This window comes from Ovis aries, chromosome 18 (assembly GCF_016772045.2).
Source record: "Ovis aries strain OAR_USU_Benz2616 breed Rambouillet chromosome 18, ARS-UI_Ramb_v3.0, whole genome shotgun sequence".
In the NCBI taxonomy this organism is placed as follows: Eukaryota; Metazoa; Chordata; class Mammalia; order Artiodactyla; family Bovidae; genus Ovis; species Ovis aries.
In genome coordinates, this window is record NC_056071.1 from 23286883 (window position 1) to 23311181 (window position 24299).

Genomic DNA, 24299 nt, shown 5'->3' on the forward strand with positions numbered 1-24299 from the left:
TGGGCCGACTCCGGGAAACACTCAACCCTGCGGGACCCAGAGGGTGCAGAAATATCCCTGTTTGGGATGCAAGTACAGTGCGCTTTGGGGAGATGCGCGCTGGCGGTGGGGGCCTCGCCTCCCCTTCGCTGAGACGCTCCAGCAGGAAAGCGGGGCGGGGCAGCGAAGAGGGAGTGTCCCCTTCTCCAGCCCAGCCAGCGCGCAAGCGCAGCGATGCTCCCTGGCCCGCGTCCCGGGCCCACCCCCGAGCGCGCGTCTGCGCTCTGAACCGCGGGCCCGGAAGCGCGGCGCCGGCTCGAGCCACGTCTGAGCTGCACCTTGTCCGGGTCCCGCAGCTGCCGCCCCGCCCGTGCGGAGCGCACGCCTGAGCCGCGGCCTGCCGGACTCTGGACCGGGAGCATCATGGGTGGGGTGGTCCCGCGCTCCGCCTCCGCGCTGCCGCTGCTGCTACTGCTGCTGCTCCAGGCGGAGCGGCCGCGGGGCGCCGAGCTCACCTTCGAGCTGCCGGACAACGCCAAGCAGTGCTTCCACGAGGAGGTGGAGCAGGGCGTGAAGTTCTCCCTAGACTACCAGGTGAGACCGGCGCCTCCTCTCTCTCCCGCTTCCAGGGCTTCAGTGGTCACTCGTGCGCCCCCCGGCTGTAGTAGCTGGAATTAGCCAAAGAGGCTGCAGAGGGAGGCGGGAATGACCAGAGACAGGGAAGTCAGAGCCCGCCCGAGACGGGCCAACTAGCCAGGGAGGTAGCACCGCAGGTGCATGCCCAGGAGGGGGATGCCCGGGCGGCTCCGGCTTCCTGGGGAGTTGATCTGAATGACCTGAGAGCGCGTTGACTCTACAGAACGCCATCTATGGCACCAGCCTCTCTGTCCCAACGTTTTTTGGACAGCTTTGTCCCCGCCTGTACTGGAAAATGGCAGCGAGAGGAAATGGGTTCGTGGTTTTATTTTTCTCCCTTCTCTCCAGCGTTTGAAGTCATAGTTAGGGGGAGGGAGGGTGCTTTGGAAAGGAGTCCACGCAGGCTTTGAGCCTGGCAGTGTTTACAAGGAGGGGTGTTGTGGCTACTGCCATATGGCTCAGAAAAGCTCCAAGCTCCTGCACTCTTGGCTGGTGTGAGAGTTCTCAGGGCTCGCTGTTGGGGTGTAGCGGGGGAGGGGGAGGCGGTAGGGAGCAGGTAGGTCTTGAGTGAGAGAGCTGCAGATCTGAGTTTAGGCAGTCCTGCCCAGATATCCAGACAGGCGTCTGATCGTGGACACATACTGGCAGGCATTACAGAAGGGAAGTGGCACGGGCAGCAAAAGGGAGGGTAGGCAGTTTGATGGGCCCTCTCTGACCAAAACCACTAAAAGAGGCTGTGCATGGGGACAGCATCATGTGTCCTGGCCTCTGAGTCATTCATCTGGTTACTTTCACATTTGTGGACAGTGTGCAAACTGCAGCTGGGTAAACAGGGGTCACCCAGACACAGTCGTCAAAAAAAATGATCCTTGTGGCACTTCCCTGGCGGTCCAGTGGTTAAGAATCTGCCTTGCAGTGTAGGGGACATGGGTTCAATCCCTGGTCAGGAAAGCAAGATCCTACATGCTGCAGAACAACTAATCCTATGTGCCACAACGAAAGATCCTGTGGGATGCAATGAAGACACCATGCAGTGCAATAAATAAATACATGAATAAGTATTTGAAGACAGATTGTTGTGAGGCTGGAGGGGCCTGAGAGGTCATCAGGTCCATGCTAGGTCAGAAACCGCTGTTATGGGCTCAGCATAAGTCTGTACATGTCCAGCATTAGGAATCTCACTGATCACAAAGCAATTTCTTCCATCTGTGCAAAAGTAAATATTAACGTCTGGAAGCAGATGGAGGCCTTTGACCGTGTTCTTTGATGGACCTTAGTTCTAGTCACTGGCCATCCCTGTGATTCTGCCCTGAGCAGATCTTATCTTTCCTGTGGTGCAGTTTAAACTAATGACTCCCCTGGTAGTCACTGATGCTGTGAAGGCTTCAATCTATTTGCCTTCCTCTTGCATTTCATCTGCAATAATATAAACCTCCAGAGCCTCAGTTTCCTCTTGTGTAAAGTGGAGAGAATTAAGCTCTTTGCACCCTTTTTTTCAAGAATTTTTTTTTTTTTCATGTGGACCATTTTTAAAGTCTGTTGAATCTGTTACAATGTTGCTTCTGTTTTGTGTTTTGGTTGTTTGGCTGTTAGGCATGTGGTATCTTAGCTCCCTCACCATGGATGGAACCTGCACTCCCTGCATTGGAAAGCAAAGTCTTTTTTTAAAAAACTTTTAATTTTGTATTAGAGTATAGCCTGTTAACAATGTTGTGGAGGTTTCAGGTGAGCAGTGAAGGGACTCAGCTATACATATACGTGTATCCAGGAAGGCAAAATCTTAACCACTGGACCACCAGGGAAATCCCATGGCTCTTTGCGCTCTTGCAGAGCAAAACTTTTGGAGTGAATCAGACATGGATCCAAGTCTTAGCCTTGTTACTTTCACACTGTGTCATGTGAACAGTTCACTTCAATTCTCTCAGCCTCAGACTCCTCCCCTGTGAATTGGGGAGTGTCATGGCACCTGCTTTAGAAGGTTGTAAAGACTAAAGGAAAACACTGTTCGTGCCATCTAATCACAGTGGCCGGTTAGCTTTTGGTAAGTGGTGGTTGCCCCCTGGTGAAAAACGGCCTGTGGATCTCTTTTATGGTTGTCAGGTCATCACTGGAGGCCACTACGATGTCGACTGCTTTGTGAAAGACCCCCTGGGGAACACCATCTACAGTGAAACCAAGAAACAGTATGACAGCTTCACGCACAAGGCCGAGGTCAAGGGCGTGTATCAGTTTTGCTTCAGTAATGAGTTTTCCACCTTCTCTCACAAAACCGTCTACTTTGATTTTCAAGTGGGCGACGAGCCCCCCATTCTCCCAGACATGGGGAACAGAGTCACAGCTCTCACCCAGGTGAGTGGACGTCGGCACCAACAGTCTGAGATGAACCGCCTCCCCCCGCCCCCGGCCTATTCCTCCTTGTCTCTCCTGGTCTTGGCTGATGAACAGTCACCAGCCACCCACCTCCCAGTCTGAAGTTGCAGTATTTGCTCTGCCCGTGTTCACATCTAGTCCTAGAAGACCTTATGGTTCTTCTTTCTGGTTCCCCTTCTGGTCTTCCTCTCCACTCTTTAACTGTGTCCCTGCAGTACTTCTGATATTCCCACGTTCCCATTTAGTCTGACACAGCACCGCTCTCAAAGCACACACAATACGTGCCTCTCTGCTCCTTCAGTGCATCTGCATCAGAAAGACAAAGTCCTGCTTTCTATGGTGTATCAGTTAAGGTAACACAAGCTGCTATCACAAGTCAACCCCAAATATCAATAGCTTAATACAATGGGAATTTTGATTCTCACTCAATAATCTGGAGAGTGGGGGTGGGGGTGGAGGACTCTCCTCCATGGAGTGACTTGGGAAACCAGGCTCCTTTTTGGTCATCTTTCCACTGTCCCTTAGGGCTTCAGAGTCCTCTGTTTCTTGCCACCAAAAATTGGAGAGAATGAGAAAGCCCTGCCTGCTTCTTAAAAACCCTGGCTCAGAAGTGACACCATTACCCCTGCTCATATCTCATTGTGAAGAAATAGTCGTGTGGACAGTCTGGGTGGATGGAAGGAGGGCTGGCACATACATTCCTGTTAGGCAGTTGACCCCTAGTGACAGCTCCACATCCTGACAGAGAAATGGTGACACTTTTGGAGGACAGATAGTCATCTGTGTCACCCGGGGCTCACGGTTAACTATAATTCAACCTCAGCCTCCTCCATCAGTCTCTCCTCCTGCTGTTCAAGCTCCTCCCTCCCAGACACAGACTCAGGCTGGAACTGTTGTGTTATTTACCCATGGGCCCTCAGCGCCCCGGTGCATGGAGTGTGGCACAGAATAGGAGCTCACCAAATATTTGTCAAGCAACTGAGTGGCAGGACCCAGGAAAGCCCCCAAGATGGGAATGACCATATGTGGCCGCACCTGTCCCAGAACCAAAGTCAGAGCATCTGAGTCTCTGGTGAGACCAGGTCACCTTCTGGGCTGCCCTCCAAAGTGACCACAGGCTCCGTTCCTCTGTGGCTTTGATGATGGGTTTATTCTCTGAGCAGCTGGAGGTTAGTACTGCACTGTGCAGTCAGTAAACACTACCTACTTAGGGCTACTGACATATTAATGTTAAAATTCGCTTCCTTGTTTGCTCTGTAACAACACATCTGTCTAGTGCTCAATAGTCCCAAGTGGCTGGTGCCCATGCGTAGAGAGTTCTGCTGGGCATCATTGTATTTGAACTTGGCAACATGAGTGCTGATAGACAGTCCAGCCCAGGGTGTGTCTTTATGTGTAAGAGCTTTCACAACCTGTCCTCTCAAGAGTTCTGTTGGTTGTTGATGAAATAGCTTCTGTGCTGAAGATTTTGTAAGTTTCCAGGAGCCGTGGGTGTGCTCAGTTGCTCAGTCGTGTCCGACTCTTTGCCACCACATGGACTGTAGCCCACTAGGCTCTGTCCATGGGATTCTCCAGGGAAGAATACTGGAGCAGGTTGCCAATTCTTCCTCCAGGGAATCTTTCCAACCCAGGATCAAACCCATAGCTCCTCCTTTGACTGCATTGGCAGGTAGATTCTTCATCACTGTCGCCACATGAGCTGAGAGATTTGCCCCTTGACACAGTGGAAAAGAAACCAGTAGAGAAAAGGCTTTGTGGGTTAGTGCAGTTGTTGTTCAGTTGCTCAGTTGTGTCTGACTCTTTGCAACCCCATAGACTGCATATGCCAGGCTTCCCTGTCCTTCACCGTCTCCCGGAGTCTGCTCAAACTCACGTCCATTGAGTCAGTGGTGCATCCAACCATCTCATCTCATCGTCTGTCGCCCCCTTCTCCTGCCCTCAGTTTTTCCCAGCATCAGGGTCTTTTCGTGAGTTGGCTCTTTGCATCAGGTGGCCAAAGGATTGGAGCTTCAGCTTTAGCATCAGTCCTTCCAGTGAATATTCAGGGTTGATTTCCTTTAGGATTGACTGAGCACAGGCTGTCCAAGGGACTCTCAAGAGTCTTCTCCAGCACCACAATTCAAAAGCATCAGTTCTTCAGCGCTCAGCCTTCTTTATGATCCAACTCTCACATCCATACATCACTATTGGAAGAACCATAGCTTTGACTGTATGGCCCTTTAGTCAGTAGAGAATAGGCTTTGTGGGTTAGGGCAGTAGAGACATTCTTTCCTGGAGCCTCAGAGTTGCGTTTTGTTGCAGGAGAGATTGCACTTGCTGCTTCTGCATCTGGGGACCTCATCCTTACTTCTGCCCAGATGCAGAAGAGACATTTCCTTCTGCTTCTGAACCTCTGTCCCTCCTCCCTGATTGAGTGGGGTTCTATCTGTGTCTGCCTCCGACAAAGCTCACTTGCTAATGCTGGGCATGTGCTCCGTCTGCACTTGTGCCTGGAGGATGCTGTGATCAGAGCTGTGTCTTTTCTTTTTAATAATTCTGTTTATTTATTTATTTTTGGTTGTGCTGCGTCTTACTTGCTCCTCAGTCTTTTCTCTAGTTGCGGCAAGCAGGAGGTTACTCTCTAGGTGCGCTACACAAGCTTCTCAATGCAATGGCTTCTCTTGTTGCAGAACATGGGCTCTAGGGCAAGTGGGCTTCAGTAGTTGCGGCTCCCGGGCTCTAGAGCACAAGCTTAATAGTTGTGCTGCACAGGCTTAGTTTGCCCCGTGGCATGTGGGATCTTCCCAGACTAGGGATTGAACCCTCATCTCCTGCATTGGCAGGCAGCCTCTTTACCACTAAGCCACAAGGGAAGTCCCAGAGCTGTGATTTAAGGGTGAGGGTTCTCAGGGACCAATTGACTCTTCCAGGAGGTTTGGGAAAGTCTTCACAGGGAGAGTCTTAGCTGACAAGCGACAGTGTGAGTGCTTGTCCAGGAGCATGTCTGGCATGGGAGGATGTATTCAGGGCATCACTTTCCTCCTGGGCCCTGATCTTAACTTTGCTCTTACTTTGCTTGGCACAGATCCCGTCTCTGCCTGCAGCTGTCATGTCTCTTCCCATGAGGCTTCGTCTAGGTCAGCACTGCGCCAGAGGCCGTGCGCTGTGGCACTAGTATCAGCCTCAGGGAAAGAACAGGATCCAGAGTGACCGAGTCCCAGGCAGGAGGGACTGTCTTCACCCTGAGTTCCAGAACGACCGGGCTTCTAGCAGAGGACACAGGCCAGGGTTCCTACTGAGGGAGGCCAAGCTTGAAGCACTTCCAGCATCCCGAGAGTCTGGGCAAGTCCTAGGGGAGGCTGGAGGCTTCTGACAAAGGTCCAAGGTCCGGGGCTGCCTCAGTGTTGGTCAAGGGAAGATTAAAGTTTCCCTGACTCTACTCTGAGGCCAGCTCACACGACACTGCCTCTGAGTTCTTCAAGAATTTAAAGAACCAAGTACAGTAAGTCTCCTATGTACGAACAAGTTTTCTTCCAAGAATGCATTCATAAGTCCAATTTGTTCCTAAGTCCAACAAAGTATCCAACTAACACAATCATCTATACAGGTTTATAATACTCTTCACACAAATAACACATAAAAAACAAACACAAAAAATAAAGGAAACATTTTTAATCTTCAGTACAGTACCTTGGAAAGTACAGGAGCACAGTACAACAGGTGGCACACAGGGGCTGGCATCGAGTCAACAGGCAGGAAGAGGCACTGACTGGAGGAGGGAGTGGAGGTGGGAGATGGTAGAGATGCAGGGTCGTCAGCAGTAGGAGGTGGAGGGCAAGCTGCACTGTCACGCCTGACCGTGATGGCATGCACATTTGCACCTTTGAAAGTTTGCAGCTTGAAGGATCGTACGTAGGGAACTTGCTTTTATCCATGGAGGCCCTGAAGAGGTGAGGCTGAGTGAATTTCCTGACAGTTACAGAGTGAAGACCTGGGCGCCAGCAGGTGGTGGAGATAAGATAGGAGTGGGCATGGGATGCAGGAAAGGGATAGTCCCAGGGGCAGAAGGATTGGTCAGTGTCTCCAGAGACCACCTGTCAGGATGGAGTAGTGCCCACCATCCCCATGAGGCTCCAGGACACTGGGAACTAGCAGGGTTGGAGGTCTCAGCAGGGTGAAAGTCACACTCTGGGAAAGCTGGGGACCCCTGGCCCTGGGCAAACAGAGCTGTTTGCAAAAAAAGGGCCTCTGCTGGCTTCCTGCTGGGCAGGAAGCAGGCTGGCCAGGCTGCCTAACTGAAACTTTGTGGAAACAAGCGGAATTGGTGTCTTAGGCAAACGGCAACGGCAGGTCCCTGAGAAGGGAGGAATGATGTTTCTCTGGTAAGGGCTGCTCCCAGTGTCTGTGGGTCTTGGTGTCAGGTTACTCTTGGTCTGTGGGGGCCCATGCTAAGTTTCGAAGGGGTTTGCTTGTTCCACATGCCAGGAAGACTGTAGAACACCACCTCTTGCTCTGTTAACTCTGAGGACTGACCTCCTTCCCATCACTGATCGGGTCTGAGGTTGTTCCTATGAAGGTCTCAGGCCCTCTTCAGAGACTCACAGTGCTGGTCTCTGGCCGGTGACATGTGAGCCAAGCCTCTGAAGTGATGTCTTCCTCGGCAATGTGGCATGTCCCCTGCCTGGGGTGTCTGCACCTGTGATTTCTGAGTCCTCCTCGGTCTCTCTTCCTCCCTGCCAACCCTGACCTCACTCCTTCTCCAGTGACTCTGGACTCTGGGAGGAGGGTGGAGGTATCAACCTGTACTGCTGAATGCTCAAGCCAGGCCCAGGGGTCCCAGGAGTACCCAGTTCAAGTGAATGAAATGTATACCTTAAGTTTCTGAATGAGTGTGCGATGGAGATAAACACAGGATGGAATTCCAGCCTGGAGAGCCAAGGAGCCCTTCCCTGTATTTAAAAAGAAAAGTATGGATTTATACATGTTGAGCGTGTGTGCATATATGTACACATGCATATGCATGCATGTGCACACGGCCATTCAGATGCAGGTACATATATATATATATATATGTATATCTCTGTCCATCCCACTGATTTCATCCCACTGATTTTTAGAGACCTGTTAAAAGTCTCTAAATGGCTCCCAGATCCACTCGTCTTAAAAAAAAATTATTTCTTCGACTGTGCTGGTTCTTAGTTACAGCAAATATGATCTTTAGTTTCAGCCTGTGGGATCTAGTTCCCTGACCAGGGATAGAATCCAGGCCCCCTGCATTGTAAGCGCAAAGTCTTAACCACTGGACCACCAGGCAAGCCCTAGTTTCTAGCTTCTTATATTGAACTTCATGAACAGTTCACCTTTCCAGTATGGGAAGCAGTTGTCTGTCGGGTGCTTATGAAATTCTGTAGCACAGGAACCCATTGTCCATAGAGTTTTCTAGGTTTTGAATGTTTTAGAGGTTGCCAGTGAGTAAGGACATGTTCTTTCAAAGGCATAATGGCTTAGTTTTCCATTGCTGAGTCAGTATTTACTACAAATGGTTGAAATTAATAACCGTTTATTATCTCACAGTTCTAGAGGCTTTGCTCAAGTTCTCGGGGCTGAAATCAAGATCCTGGTGGGGTCAGGCTGTCCTCTGGAGGCTCTGGGGCGTCTCACACTCACTCAGGTGCTTGGCGGAATTGAGTTCCTTGCAGTTGGCGGTCATGCTCTCTGCTCTTAGGGTTCTTTCTCTGCTCCTTGCATGTGACCTTCTCCATCTTCAGAGCCAGCAGCAGTGTGCTGAATCCTCCTGTGTCCATCTCTCTAACTTCTTCAGCTGTCAGCTCGAGAAAGCTCCTTGTTTTGAGGGGCTCTCAGGCTCCCTGGACAGTCTCAGGTGTGACATACAGTTGTCATAGTCACAGCTCACTGTATTCACAGCTTCCTGGGGTTAGAGCAGGGACCTTGGTAGTGGTGGTGGGGACATAGTCAAGGTTCTGCCTGCTCTACATGGTAGTTTAGCAAGTAAAGAAGTTGTGAAGTAGCACGTGTTACATGTGAGTATACGCATGTGTATGTGCTGACAGGCACACGTGTGTGTGTCTTTGCCCTTGTTTGTATGTGGGTATGGGTCTATGTACATGAGAAGTGTATGTTTTCATGTATTTGTATGTTTTCCTAGAAGTGTAGGCAGCAGTTTTTTTTTTTTTAATTTTTATTTTTACTTTATTTTACTTTACAATACTGTATTGGTTTTGCCATACATTGACATGACTCCACCACGGGTGTACATGCGTTCCCAGACATGAACCCCCTCCCACCTCCCTCCCCATAACATCTCTCTGGGTCATCACCGTGCACCAGCCCCAAGCATGCTGTATCCTGTGTTGGACATAGACTGGCGATTCGATTCTTACATGATACTTATACATGTTACAACGCCATTCTCCCAAATCATCCCACCCTCTCCCTCTCCCTCTGAGTCCAAAAGTCCATTATACACATCTGTGTCTTTTTTGCTGTCTTGCATACAGGGTCGTCATTGCCATCTTCCTAAATTCCATATATATGTGTTAGTATACTGTATTGGTGTTTTTCTTTCTGGCTTACTTCACTCTGTATAATCGGCTCCACTTTCATCCATCTCATCAGAACTGATTCAAATGTATTCTTTTTAACGGCTGAGTAATATTCCATTGTGTATATGTACCACAGCTTTCTTATCCATTCATCTGCTGATGGACATCTAGGTTGTTTCCATGTCCTGGCTATTATAAACAGTAGGCAGCAGTTTTGTAATAGAATGAGCAGTAGATTCAGAAATAAAGTGAAGGTGTCAGTCTCTCAATCACATCCGACTCTTGCGACTCCATCGCCTGTAGCCTGCCAGGCTCCTCTGTCCAAAGCAAGAATACTGGAGTGGGTAGCCATTCCCTTCTTCAGGGGATCTTCCTGACCCAGGAACTGAACCTTAGTCTTCTGCACTACAGGCAGATTCTTTACCATCTGAGCCGCCAGGGTAGATTCAGAGTCTAGTGCAGTTGGAATTTACGTCATGCCCTGCCATTAATTTGCTGTGTGACCTTGGGCAAGTCACGTAGCCTCTCTAAGACTCAATTTCCTCTTTAATATATGCAGTAAGCAATCAGTCAGCCCTCCGTAGCACTGGGGGTAATGATCCTTGCCTGTCAGGGATATGATGTGTTAAATAAGAGCTCAGGAAAAAAAAGGAACACAGGACAGTGTTTGAAAGCATAGTCTCAGGACTCGAATAGTTGAGTTTTTATTTATTTGCCTGTACCAGATCTTAGCTGTGGCATGTGGGACCTAGTACCCCAACCAGGGATTCAGCCCAGGTCCTCTGCATTGGGAGCAGCCCTGACAGTTGAGTTCATATCTGGCTTCCCTGGTGGTTCAGGTGATAAAGAATCTGCCTACAATGAGAAAGACCCAGGTTCGATCCTTGGGTTGCGAAGATCACCAGGAGAAGAAAATGGCAACCCACTCCAGTATTCTTGCCTGGAGAATCCCATGGAGAGAGAACCCTGGAGGGCTTCAGACCATGGGTCGCAAACAGTTGGACATGACGGAGATGCGACTAACACTTTCACACTTCTGCCATCTCCTAGCTCTGTGACTGGATGAGTTACCTGACCTTTCTGAACCTCAGTTAGGCTTATTATGAATAAAACTGTGTCAGACCCTTAGTGCAGACACATCGTTAGCACTCAGTAGTACCTAGGATGTTGATGACGGAGTTTGCTTTGTGTGTGCCAGTTTCCATTCTTCTTTTCTGAGGGTCAGCAGCAACCTCTTTGCTCTTCCTGCCCAGATGGAGTCCGCCTGTGTGACCATCCATGAGGCTCTGAAGACGGTGATCGACTCCCAGAAGCATTACCGACTCCGGGAGGCACAGGACCGGGCCCGCGCAGAAGACCTCAACAGCCGAGTCTCTTACTGGTCCATCGGCGAGACCATCGCCCTGTTTGTGGTTAGCTTCAGCCAGGTGCTACTGCTAAAAAGCTTCTTCACAGAGAAACGGCCCATCGGCAGGACGGTCCACTCCTAGTTAGGGTGCTCTGCTCCCAAGCCCTTGGCACCCTGGGACAGAGCAGCCCCCTTGGGCCTCAGGCTCCTGTGGGCTGGTGGGTGTACCCCAGGGTGGATGCCCTGTCACCTCACCTTCTAATCAGATGCTTGGTCCTTGTCCTCCAGCAGCTGGAGCTCATAGAGCCCAGTTAGCAGGAGGCATCGAGCTGCCTTATATGTGCAACAGTGAACGCAGAAAGGGTCTGAGCAGGCAGGGACTGGCTACTGTGGGGGGCAGGCAGGCCGCCATCCAGTGCTGGCCAGCAGAAGGAATCCCAAGTGCCCGGCCTCCAGGGCACAGCTCAGGGTTCTCTCTCCTTGCTCCATGTTGCACAACCCATTTGGCTTCTGTGTCCTCTCCCCTGTGGAGAAGACTGGACCCTGAGTCTGGGCTTCCCTCCCTTGAGCTCTCTGTACCTGTGGAAACCAGGCCCTGAAGCAGCTTTGCAGAAACCCCACCCCCGGGGAGCCCTGGAATCGGCCCTGGAAGCAAGAACAGGATGGTAGCTGGGTGCCTTGGCTGGTTGTGTATCTCCTCGGAGGTGGGACTCTGGCTAATAAAATCTGAGTGTGAGCACCATAGAGACTTGCGTCTTTCTTTTTTTTTAAATTAATTTTTTTAGGTGTTGTTGTTCAGTTATTAAGTCATCTCTGGCTCTTTGTGACCCCATGAACTGTAGCCTGCCAGGCTCCTCTGTCCCCCACTATCTCCTGGAGTTTGCTCAAACTTATATCCATTGAGTCAATGATGCCATCCAAACATCTCATCCTCTGCCTCACCCTTCTCCTTTTGCCCTCAGTCTTTGCCACCAGTGCCTTTGCCCAGCATCAGGGTCTTTTTTTAGGTGTAATACTTTATTATTTTTAATTGGAGGATAATTGTTTTACAATGTTGTATTGGTTTCTGCTGTACAACGATGTGAATCCGCTGTAAAGTGTACATATATCCCGACCTTCTTGGACCTCCCTTCCCCCTCACCCCACCCCTCTGGGTGATCACAGAGCCCCGAACTGAGCTCCTTGTCTGCACAGCAGCTTCCCATCAGCTGTCTGTTTAACCCATGGCAGCGTATATGCATCAGTGCTACTCTCCCAGTCTGTCCCATCCTCTCCTTTCCCCGCTGTGTCCACAAGTCTCTAAGTCTGCTTCTCTGTTCCTGCCCTGCAAACAGGTTCACCTGTACCATTTTTTCTAGATTCCATATGTGTTAATGTATGTGTTAATATATAATACTTGCTTTTCTCTTTCTGACTTCACTCTGTATAACAGGCTTTACGGTCATTTTTTTAATTCGTTTTTTATTGGTGTATAATTGCTTTACAACATTGTGTTAGTTCCTCCTGTGCAGCGAAGTGAATCAGTTGTACGTATACATATAGCTACTCTTTGTGTCCCTAAAGGAGCTCACAGCTTAGTGGGGATCACTGGCAGGCATAGAAATAATCGGAGTGTGGCAGAGCAAGTTATGCTTCAGAGATGGGTCTGTGTAGACGTTTGTGGAGGGGGCAGTAAGTTAATCTCCTCTCAGCTGAATGAAAACAGTGAAGTAGGGAGCTGGTGACTTTGTGGTCTCAGACTAGTGGTTACTCTGAATGACTGAGTCATCATTTCGTTTAAATAGAGGGGCTCAGAACAGAAAATGCCAAGACTGAGCAGTACTGAGTGGCTGTCTCAGGGTCATGGCCACAGCAGCCACAGTGGCCTCCTTAAAATGTAAGTCGGAGCCTTCACTTCTGGTCAGAACCTTCCCCGTGTCGTGCATGTTGCTCTCAGTTCATGGCTAAGTCCCCACCGTGGTGGTGAAGTCCTGAAGCACCTGGTGCCTCAGCCTCTGGCCCTGGAAGCCCCTACCCTATGCCATCCACTGTCTGCTTTCAAGTCCTGGCTTGCTATTCCCATCACACCAGGCCATGCCCCTACCCCAGGACCTTTGCACAGGCTGTTGCCTCTACAAGAACACCCTCTCCCTGCTACCTGCATGAGCTCCTCCTGACCAGTGTCATGTTAGCTGTGAGGTCTCCCCTAATGACTTTATCTGACATGGCATCATCTCGCCTCGCCCTGGCTGTTCATGCCTGTCTTGGCTTTACTTCTCTGTATGTCATGTATCGCCACCCACAGATACGTTTACTTGTCCGCTTATTGTCATGCTTATCTCATAAAGATGGAAACTCCAAGAAGGCAGGGCCTTTGTTTACTGCTGTATTCCTAGTGTGTAGAATAATGCCTGATAGATGCTAAGCTCTTAATATCTGTTAGTTGTTAGATGAACAGCCTTTCCCATTCAGCACAGTCAGTTCAGTTCAGTTCAGTCGCTTAGTCGTGTCTGACTCTTTGTGACCCCATGAATTGCAGCACACTAGGCCTCCCTGTCCATCACCAACTCCCGGAGTTCACTCAGACTCATGTCCATCGAGTGAGTGATGCCATCCAGCCATCTCATCCTCTGTCGTCCCCTTTTCCTCCTGCCACCAATCCCTCCCAGCATCACAGTCTTTTCCAATGAGTCAACTTTTCTCATGAGGTGGCCAAAGTTCTGGAGTTTCAGCTTTAGCATCATTCCTTCCAAAGAAATCCCAGGGCTAATCTTCTTCAGAATGGACTGGTTGGATCTCCTTGCAGTCCAAGGGACTCTCAAGAGTCTTCTCCAACACCACAGTTCAAAAGCATCAATTCTTCAGCGCTCAGCTTTCTTCACAGCCCAACTCACACATCCATACATGACTACTGGAAAAACCATAGCCTTGACTAGATGGACCTTTGTTGGCAAAGTAATGTCTCTGCTTTTTAATGTGCTATCTAGGTTGGTCATAACTTTCCTTCCAAGGGGTAAGCATCTTTTCATTTCATGGCTGCAGTCACCCTCTGTGGTGATTTTGGAGCCCCAAAAAATAAAGTCTGACACTGTTTCCCCATCTATTTGCCATGAAGTGATGGGACCAGATGCCATGATCTTCGTTTTCTGAATGTTGAGCTTTAAGCCAAGTTTTTCACTCTCCTCTTTCACATTCCTCAAGAGGCTTTTTAGTTCCTCTCCACTTTCTGCCATAAGGGTGGTGTCATCTGCATATCTGAGGTTGTTGATAGTTCTCTGGCAATCTTGATTCTAGTTTGTGCTTCTTCCAGCCCAGCGTTTCTCATGTTGTACTCTGCATATAAGTTAAATAAGCAGGGTGACAATATACAGCCTTGACATACTCCTTTTCCTATTTGGAACCAGTCTGTTGTTCCATATCCAGTTCTAACTGTTGCTTCCTGACCTGCATATAGGTTTCTCAAGAGGCAGGTCAGGTGGTCTGTATTCCCATCTCTTTCAGAATTTTCCACAGTTTCTTGTGATCCACACAGTCAAAGGCTTTGGCATAGTCAATAAAGCAGAAATAGATGTTTAAATGCATACTGATCAAATGTCTAAATAGTAGGTCTTGAGGGCAGATATCATGTCTTTCATTTAAAAAAAAACCCACAAATCTGAAATCCTAAGCTGTTTTAAGTGTTAATAGTGCCTGGAAAATCACATGGATGGAGGAGCCTGGTAAGCTGCAGTCCATGGGGTCTTGAAGAGTCAGACACGACTGAGCGACTTCACTTTCACTTTTCACTTTCATGCATTGGAAAAGGAAATGGCAACCCACTCCAGTATTCTTGCCTGGTGAATCCCAGGGACCGGGGAGCCTGGTGGGCTGCCGTCTATGGGGTTGCACAGAGTTGGACACACATCCTTATGTTCCACTACCTGGATTAACCAATATAATGTGACCGGTTCCTCTTAGAAGCTCCCTGGTGCTCTGTGCCCACCTCTCCTGCATTTTGCCTTGAGGATCCCATGCTCCCCACCCGCCCGTTAACATGATTTCAGTGGCAGCAGCCAGGCCACAGGTGCTTTGTGTAGGGCACAATCAGGGCAGATCGGAGGCCCTGCCTCAGGATGTGGAATGGTGGTTGACCAGCGACCCTAGGGCATCTCCTCTTCCCTGTCCTCCCCTCCTAAGACCTCTGGGTGATGGATTAGAAACTAAGGCTGCTCTCATCCCCAGACTGTTCTTTCTGAGAGTTTAAAGTGAACATTGAGGGCTTTTCTGCAGGTCCAGTGGTTAAGAATCTGCCTGCCAATGCAGAGGACACAGGTTCCATCTCTGGTCCAGGAAGATCCCTGTGCTGTGGGACAACTAAGCCCATGCTCCACAACAGGAGAAGCAACCACAATGAAACGCCCATGCACCGCAACTAGAGAGTAGCTGCCCCCATTTGCCGTAACGCTGAAAGCTCGCATTCAGCAACAAAGACCCAGTGTGGTCAAAAATAAATTTAAAATAAATCAATAAAATAAATTGAACAGTAGATAAGCTGCCAAGTATTGGGTTGGCCAAAAATTCGTTTGGGTTTTTCCATAAGGTGTTTTGAAAACTCAAAAAAGCTTTTTGGCCAACCCAGTATCAGATAATGAGGGTTACTCATTGTGACACTCCATCCTGGGGAATATCCTTCCCCCAATACCTCCTTAACTTCTCTAGGGAGACACCAACCAGAGCCTGGTCTTTAGCACTTGCTCATAAAACATCCCAGACCCCAGCAGAACATGCATACCCAGGCGGAAACCACCATACTCCCAAGATGAACAAAGAAGAAACACAACCCCCTGAGCACCATCCAAACTATTGTTTGAAATTGTTGGAACATGTGGAGCCAAATTTTTTTTTACACATTTTTTTCTGATTATACTTTTTTCTGTTTTATTTTTAATTAGAGGATAATTACAATATTGAGATGGTTTCTGCCATACATCAACATGAATCAGCCATAAGTATACATATGTCCCCTCCCTCTTGAACCTCCCTCCTCCCTCCTACCCCATCCCACCCCTCTAGGTTGTCACAGAGCTCCATTTTAAGTAACATAGTAAATATACTCTAAAAGAGAAAGTGTTAGTCACTCAGTCTTATCCAACTCTTTGCGACCCCATGGACTGTAGCCTGTTGGGCTCCTCAGTCCATAGGATTCTCCAGGCAAGAATTCTGGAGTGGGTTGCCATTTCCTCCTCCCAGAGATCTTCCCAATGAAGAGGAAAAGTTAAAATTTTACATAACCTGCTTCTTCTACCTCTGTAACTCAGCTTGCCCCTTGCAAAGTCTAGATCACGTAGGTCACGTAGTCTCAAAAGGTGGGGATTTGCAATACTAGGAACTAAATTTTATCTCACTCACCCTTGTCCTGCTTTTTGCAATTGCCCAGCCCCTGCAAACCTGCTTAATCATGCCTGCCCAGGTCAGGCATCCCCCTCCCCATTTTGACGACTGTTCCTGCAAGCATGAAACCCCTTAGTTTAAACCAGCCTGTTAACAGCTAGTGTTGCCCACTTACAGTCTGTCTATAAAAATTCTGTAATCCCTTTGTTCGGGGCTCAGAGCTTGGACTGTTAACTCCTCTGGGCCCGCTGGCGTAATAAACCTGAGTTCTCCAACTCTCTGAGTGTGTTCTTGTTTTCTCGAGTACTGGTTTCTGCAACACTAACCCAGGAATCAAACCCAGGTCTCCTGTACTGCAGGCAGACTCTTTACTGTCTGATCCACCAAGGAAGCAACCTAAAAGAGAAAATGTTGGATACTACCCAAAGCAATTTACAAATTCAATGCAATCCCTATCAAGCTACCAGCCACATTTTTCACAGAACTAGAACAAATAATTTCAAGATTTGTATGGAAATACAAAAAACCTCGAATAGCCAAAGCAATCTTGAGAAAGAAGAATGGAACTGGAGGAATCAACTTGCCTGACTTCAGGCTCTACTACAAAGCCACAGTCATCAAGACAGTATGGTACTGGCACAAAGACAGACATATAGATCAATGGAACAAAATAGAAAGCCCAGAGATAAATCCACACACATATGGACACCTTATCTTTGACAAAGGAGGCAAGAATATACAATGGAGTAAAGACAATCTCTTTAACAAGTGGTGCTGGGAAAACTGGTCAACCACTTGTAAAAGAATGAAACTAGATCACTTTCTAACACCGCACACAAAAATAAACTCAAAATGGATTAAAGATCTAAATGTAAGATCAGAAACTATAAAACTCCTAGAGGAGAACATAGGCAAAACACTCTCAGACATAAATCACAGCAGGATCCTCTATGATCCACCTCCCAGAATTCTGGAAATAAAAGCAAAAATAAACAAATGGGATCTAATTAAAATTAAAAGCTTCTGCACAACAAAGGAAACTATAAGCAAGGTGAAAAGACAGCCTTCTGAATGGGAGAAAATAATAGCAAATGAAGCAACTGACAAACAACTAATCTCAAAAATATACAAGCAACTTATGCAGCTCAATTCCAGAAAAATAAACGACCCAATCAAAAAATGGGCCAAAGAACTAAATAGACATTTCTCCAAAGAAGACATACGGATGGCTAACAAACACATGAAAAGATGCTCAACATCACTCATTATTAGAGAAATGCAAATCAAAACCACAATGAGGTACCACTTCACACCAGTCAGAATGGCTGCGATCTAAAAATCTGCAAGCAATAAATGCTGGAGAGGGTGTGGAGAAAAGGGAACCCTCCTACACTGTTGGTGGGAATGCAAACTAGTACAGCCACTATGGAGAACAGTGTGGAGATTCCTTAAAAATTGCAAATAGAACTACCTTATGACCCAGCAATCCCACTGCTGGGCATACACACCGAGGAAACCAGAATTGAAAGAGACACATGTACCCCAATGTTCATCGCAGCACTGTTTATAATAGCCAGGACATGGAAACAACCTAGATGTCCATCAGCAGATGAATGGATAAGAAAGCTGTGGTACATATACACAATGGAGTATTACTCAGCCATTAAAAAGAATTCATTTGAATCAGTTCTGATGAGATGGATGAAACTGGAGCCGATTATACAGAGTGAAGTAAGCCAGAAAGAAAAACACCAATACAGTATACTAACACATATATATGGAATTTAGGAAGATGGCAATGACGACCCTGTATGCAAGACAGGGAAAGAGACACAGATGTGTATAACGGACTTTTGGACTCAGAGGGAGAGGGAGAGGGTGGGATGATTTGGGAGAATGACATTCTAACATGTATACTATCATGTGAATTGAATCGCCAGTCTATGTCTGACGCAGGATGCAGCATGCTTGGGGCTGGTGCATGGGGATGACCCAGAAAGTTGTTATGGGGAGGGAGGTGGGAGGGGGGTTCATGTTTGGGAATGCATGTAAGAATTAAAGATTTTAAAATTTAAAAAATAAAAAACTAAAATTAAAAAAAAATAAAATAAAATAAACACATTATCCCAAAAAAAAAAAAAAAGAGAAAATGTTGGTAATGTTCAGCTGCAACATGAAGTTGTAATAAAGAACAAATGGAAATGTTACAGATGAGAAATAAAAAAGTAGAAATGAAGGCCACCCTCAGAGAGGACAAAAGCATGGAATAGAGCTGATGTGTATGAAAACCCTCCTAGAAGGCAAAAAGAAGGGGGGAAAAGAGCTAAGAGATACGAAAAGTAAAAATGGTAGGAGATGGATGAGGTGAACCTGAAGCAGAAAATATATACTAGAAGAAATAATAAAAATATGTTTATTAGAATTAAAGAAAGATGAAAGATCTCAGAGCAAAAGGCTCATGGAGTGACATGACAAACAGGGTTGAGGACCGAGAAGGTGAACCCCCACATGGACATGGGCATGTAAGAATTGCAAAGGCAAAGAGGAGATTCTAAATGCCTCCAGAGAGAAAGAACAACTCCTCCATCAATCAGACTGAAATTAGATTTCACAATAGCAACACTGCATGCAAGAAGAAGATAAGGTCCTATTTTTAAAATAGAAAAGGCAAGAACAAAATAACCCCTGAATTCAGACACTGATGTCTAACCAAATTGTAAACATGAAATTCCCCTGAAGATCTCAGGCACGTGGGCTGTAGCAGAGAAGAGAACTAAACCTCAGAGACAGCTGTAACATGTGTGAGAACTGATGTTAATTCTTGTTTAAAAATCTAGGGCAAGGACTTCCCTGGTGGTCCAGTGGTTAAGGCTCTGCACTTTCACTGCCAAAAGCCAATCTATAGCCAGAGAAAAGAGGAAAGAAAATACACACATGCCAACCAAGTACTGCCAGAGTCCAGCTCCAGCAGCCAGGGAATCAGCCTGAAGGGGTGAGCGGTGTTGGCGGGGAATGATGCAGCCTCTGACTCAAAGTACGGGACTACATGTTTATTTCAAGGTTTAGGTTCTCTTTTATACTTTGACAAAAGCATTAGGTCAGAGGTTTGACATTTTCAGTCCCCCCCCCCCACCCAGATTTATTGTCTCCAGAAATCACTGTTGCCCTACAAACAGAGTTCCTGCTTCAGCGATTCTCTCAGAATCGGGTTTACTATCTATTATCTACTTCTTCTTATGTGTCCTTGTGATCACATTGTAACTGATGCTTATGTCTGGGCTGCACACCACATTCCTCAGTTTATTTCTTATCTTTCTAAATCCTGTTTGCCCCTAGCATCCTAAGCTCACTATTCCTAAAAAGGCTTTTAGCTATTCTTAATTATTCCTAAACCCTAAGCTCAGCAAGAGTAAGTGAAAGCACAGGCGGCAGCGACAGGCGCACTAAGTGCGGCCGAGAGGAGCTACCCCACGTCTGAGGCCAGGGGCAGCGGCCGAGAGTGTCAGGCTGCGACGGTGCGGGAACGGCCAAGAGGAGCTACCCCACGTCTGAGGCCAGGGGCAGCGGCCCTGAGGAGCAACCCCACACCCGAGGCCAGGGGCTACGGCCGGGAGGAGCAACCCCATGTCCAAGGAGTGGTGGCTGCGTGGGCCCAGGACGGCCTAGAGGAGCTATCCCACTTCGAAGGTCAGGAATGGTGGCAGTAAGGAGATACCCCTCGTCCAAGGTAAGGAGCAGCAGCTGTGCTTTGCGGGAGTAGCCGGGAAGAGATACCCCAAGCCCAAGGTAAGAGATACCCCAAGCCCAAGGTAAGAGATACCCCACGCCCAAGGTAGGAGAAACCCAAGTAAGATGGTAGGTGTTGTAAGAGGGCATCAGAGGGCAGATACACTGAAACCATACTCACAGAAAACTAGTCAATCTAATCACACTAGGACCACAGCCTTGTCTAACTTAATGAAACTAAGCCATGCCCACAGGGCAACCCAAGACGGGCGGGTCATGGTGGAGAGGTCTGACAGAATGTGGTCCACTGGAGAAGGGAATGGCAAACCACTTCAGTATTCTTGCCTTGAGAACCTCATGAACAGTATGAAAAGGCAAAATGATAGGATATTGAAAGAGGAACTCCCCAGGTCGGTAGGTGCCCAATGTGCTACTGGAGATCAGTGGAAAAATAACTCCAGAAAGAATGAAGGGATAGAGCCAAAGAAAAAACAATACCCAGCTGTGGATGTGACTGGTGATAGAAGCAAGGTCCGATGCTGTAAAGAGCAACATTGCATAGGAACCTGGAATGTCAGGTCCATGAATCAAGGCAAATTGGAAGTGGTCAAACAGCAGATGGCAAATGTGAACATCGACATTCTAGGAATCAGCGAACTAAAATGGACTGGAATGGGTGAATTTAACTCAGATGACTATTATATCTACTACTGTGGGCAGGAATCCCTCAGAAGAAATGGAGTAGCCATCATGGTCAACAAAAGAGTCCGAAATGCAGTACTTGGATGAAATCTCAAAAATGACCGAATGATCTCTGTTCGTTTCCAAGGCAAACCATTCAATATCATGGTAATCCAAGTCTATGCCCCAACCAGTAACACTGAAGAAGCTGAAGTTGAACGGTTCTCTGAAGACCTACAAGACCTTTAGAACTAACAACCAAAAAAAATGTCGTTTTCATTATAGGGGACTGGAATGCAAAAGTAGGAAGTCAAGAAACACCTGGAGTAACAGGCAAATTTGGCCTTGGAATGCGGAATGAAGCAGGGCAAAGACTAATAGAGTTTTGCCAAGAAAATGCACTGGTCATAGCAAACACCCTTTCCAACAACACAAGAGAAGACTCTACACATGGACATCACCAGATGGTCAACACCGAAATGAGACTGATTATATTCTATGCAGCCAAAGATGGAGAAGCTCTATACAGTCAACAAAAATAAGACCAGGAGCTGACTCTGGCTCAGATCATGAACTCCTTATTACCAAATTCAGACTCAAATTGAAGAAAGTAGGGAAAACCGCTAGACCATTCAGGTATGACCTAAATCAAATCCCTTATGACTACACCTTGGAAGTGAGAAATAGATTTAAGAGCCTAGATCTGATAGACAGAGTGCCTGATGAACTATGGAATGAGGTTCGTGACACTGTACAGGAGACAGGGATCAAGACCATCCCCATGGAAAAGAAATGCAAGAAAGCAAAATGGCTGTCTGGAGAGGCCTTACAAATAGCTGTGAAAAGAAGAGAAGCAAAAAGCAAAGGAGAAGAGGAAAGATATAAGCATCTGAATGCAGAGTTCCAAAGAATAGCAAGAAGAGCTAAGAAAGCCTTCTTCAGCGATCAATGCAAAGAAATAGAGGAAAAGAACAGAATGGGAAAGACTAGAGATCTCTTCAAGAAAATTAGAGATACCAAGGGAACATTTCATGCAAAGATGGGCTCGATAAAGGACAGAAATGGTATGGACCTAACAGAAGCAGAAGATATTAAGAAGAGGTGGCAAGAATACACAGAAAACTGTACAAAAAAGATCTTCACGACCCAGATAATCACGATGGTGTGATCACTCATCTAGAGCCAGACATCCTGGAATGTGAAGTCAAGTGGGCCTTGGAAAGCATCACGATGAACAAAGCTAGTGGAGGTGATGGAATTCCAGTTGAGCTATTTCAAATCCTGAAAGATGATGCTGTTAAAGTGCTGCACTTAATGTGCCAGCAAATTTGGAAAACTCAGCAGTGGCCACAGGACTGGAAAAGGTCAGTTTTCATTCCAATCCCAAAGAAAGGCAATGCCAAAGAATGCTCAAACTACTGCACAATGCTACTATCTCACATGCTAGTAAAGCTCAAAATCCTCCAAGCCAGGCTTCAGCAATATGTGAACTGTGAACTTCCTGATGTTCAAGCTGGTTTTAGAAAAGGCAGAGGAACCAGAGATCAAATTGCCAACATCCGCTGGATCATGGGAAAAGCAAGAAAGTTCCAGAAAAACATCTATTTCTGCTTTATTGACTATGCCAAACCTTTGACTGTGTGGATCACAATAAACTGTGGAAAACTCTGAGAGAGATGGGAATACCAGACCACCTGACCTGCCTCTTGAGAAATCTGTATGCAGGTCAGGAAGCAACAGTTAGAACTGGACATGGAACAACAGACTGGTTCCAAATAGGAAAAGGAGTACGTCAAGGCTGTATATTGTCACCCTGCTTATTTAACTTCTATGCAGACTACATCATGAGAAACGCTGGACTGGAAGAAACACAAGCTGGAATCAAGATTGCTGGGAGAAATATCAATAACCTCAGATATGCAGATGACACCACCCTTATGGCAGAAAGTGAAGAAGAACTAAAAAGCCTCTTGGTGAAAGTGAAAGAGGAGAGTGAAAAAGTTGGCTTAAAGCTCAACATTGAGAAAACGAAGATCATGGCATCTGGTCCCATCACTTCATGGCAAATAGATGGGGAAACAGTGTCAGACTTTATTTTGGGGGGGCTCCAAAATCACCACAGATGGTGACTGCAGCCATGAAATTAAAAGACGCTTACTCCTTGGAAGAAAAGTTATGAGCAACCTAGATAGCATATTCAAAAGCAGAGACATTACTTTGCCGACTAAGGTCCGTCTAGTCAAGGCTATGGTTTTTCCAGTAGTCATGTATGGATGTGAGAGTTGGACTGTGAAGAAGGCTGAGCGCTGAAGAATTGATGCTTTTGAACTGTGGTGTTGGAGAAGACTCTTGAGAGTCCCTTGGACTGCAAGGAAATCCAACCAGTCCATTCTGAAGGAGATCAGCCCTGGGTGTTCTTTGGAAGGAATGATGCTAAAGCTGAAACTTTAGTACTTCGGCCAACTCATGCGATGAGGTGACTCTATGGAAAAGACTCTGATGCTGGGAGGGATTGGGGGCAGGAGGAGAAGGGGACGACCGAGGATGAGATGGCTGGATGGCATCACTGACTCAATGGATATTAGTCTGAGTGAACTCCGGGAGTTGATGATGGACAGGGAGGCCTGGCGTGCTGCGATTCATTGGGTCGCAAAGAGTCAGACACAACTGAGCGACTGAACTGAACTGAACTGAAGCTCAGCAAACTTCTTTTGCCATAAACATTCCCCTCATAAACAGGTCTCAGATAACAATCCTTTCCATGGCCTCAAGCTGTGGCCTACATGCTCATCCTGGAACATTCTTTGTAAAAATCCTTGAACAAATGTCAGTGGTTAACTTTATGGATTATTTTCTGGGTACAACTGCAGAAGGCTTTGTGCTTTCTCATGCTCCTCTCAAGAACAATAAGCACCTTAACATTCTTTCCAGCCAACTCAACTGAAGAAAGGAAGAAACAAGTCAGAATCACAAAAGCTAACCCTTTCATCCCGGGACCGTGCCTGCAAGATGAGGACAGGGGATTGGGTCGTGTCTCCATTCTGTCAGTAATGCCTAATGCGGCTCCCGACAAAGTACTACCATTTTGAACAAGGTGGGAAAAGTTTAAAATGCAGGCAGAGAGACAGAAGTACATGAGGATGGTAAGTTTAAGAAATCAATAGACAAGTAGATAAGAGTTTGGACCTTAAGTTAAAAGCAAGCAGCCACCATAAAAACAAAATTGGAAAAAATAATTTTGGAATCAGTGAAAGAAAATTTGATCTATCTGAGGAAAAATGGAAAGGAGGCAGAAAAAAAAATAGCATAGTAAGTGAAAATAGGAAAAAAGAAAGAAGTACCTTTGTATATTTCTAATGAAAGAATGATTATAATAAATGTAGTTAATTAAATGGGAAACTGTGATTAGATAAAAAATATAAGATCCAATAATATGTTTTGAGACATGCATTAAAAGACACAGTAATGTTAAAAATAAAACAGTGAAGACTTGCCAGGAAAACAACTAAATAAATTGAGGTAATTATCTCAGTATCTAACGGAACAGAATTGAAGCCCAATTATTGTAAGAATGATTTTTATTGTAAGAATACAGGTAGAACCTGCCTGACCAAACTCACAACCGAGTGCAGCCTAACACAGCTGAATGATTGTTCCTGGAACAAAGT

At 46.9% G+C, this 24299-nt stretch overlaps 1 protein-coding gene across 1 annotated transcript; it reads left to right on the forward strand.

Moving 5' to 3' along the window:
* Positions 1-265: 265 nt before the first annotated feature.
* Positions 266-11619, forward strand: TMED3 (transmembrane p24 trafficking protein 3). Its single transcript, XM_004017783.5, has 3 exons — positions 266-573; positions 2716-2964; positions 10781-11619. The coding sequence occupies exons 1-3, from the start codon at positions 403-405 to the stop codon at positions 11015-11017; spliced, it is 657 nt and encodes a 218-aa protein (XP_004017832.1). The 5' UTR covers positions 266-402; the 3' UTR covers positions 11018-11619.
* The last annotated feature ends 12680 nt before the right edge of the window (positions 11620-24299 follow it).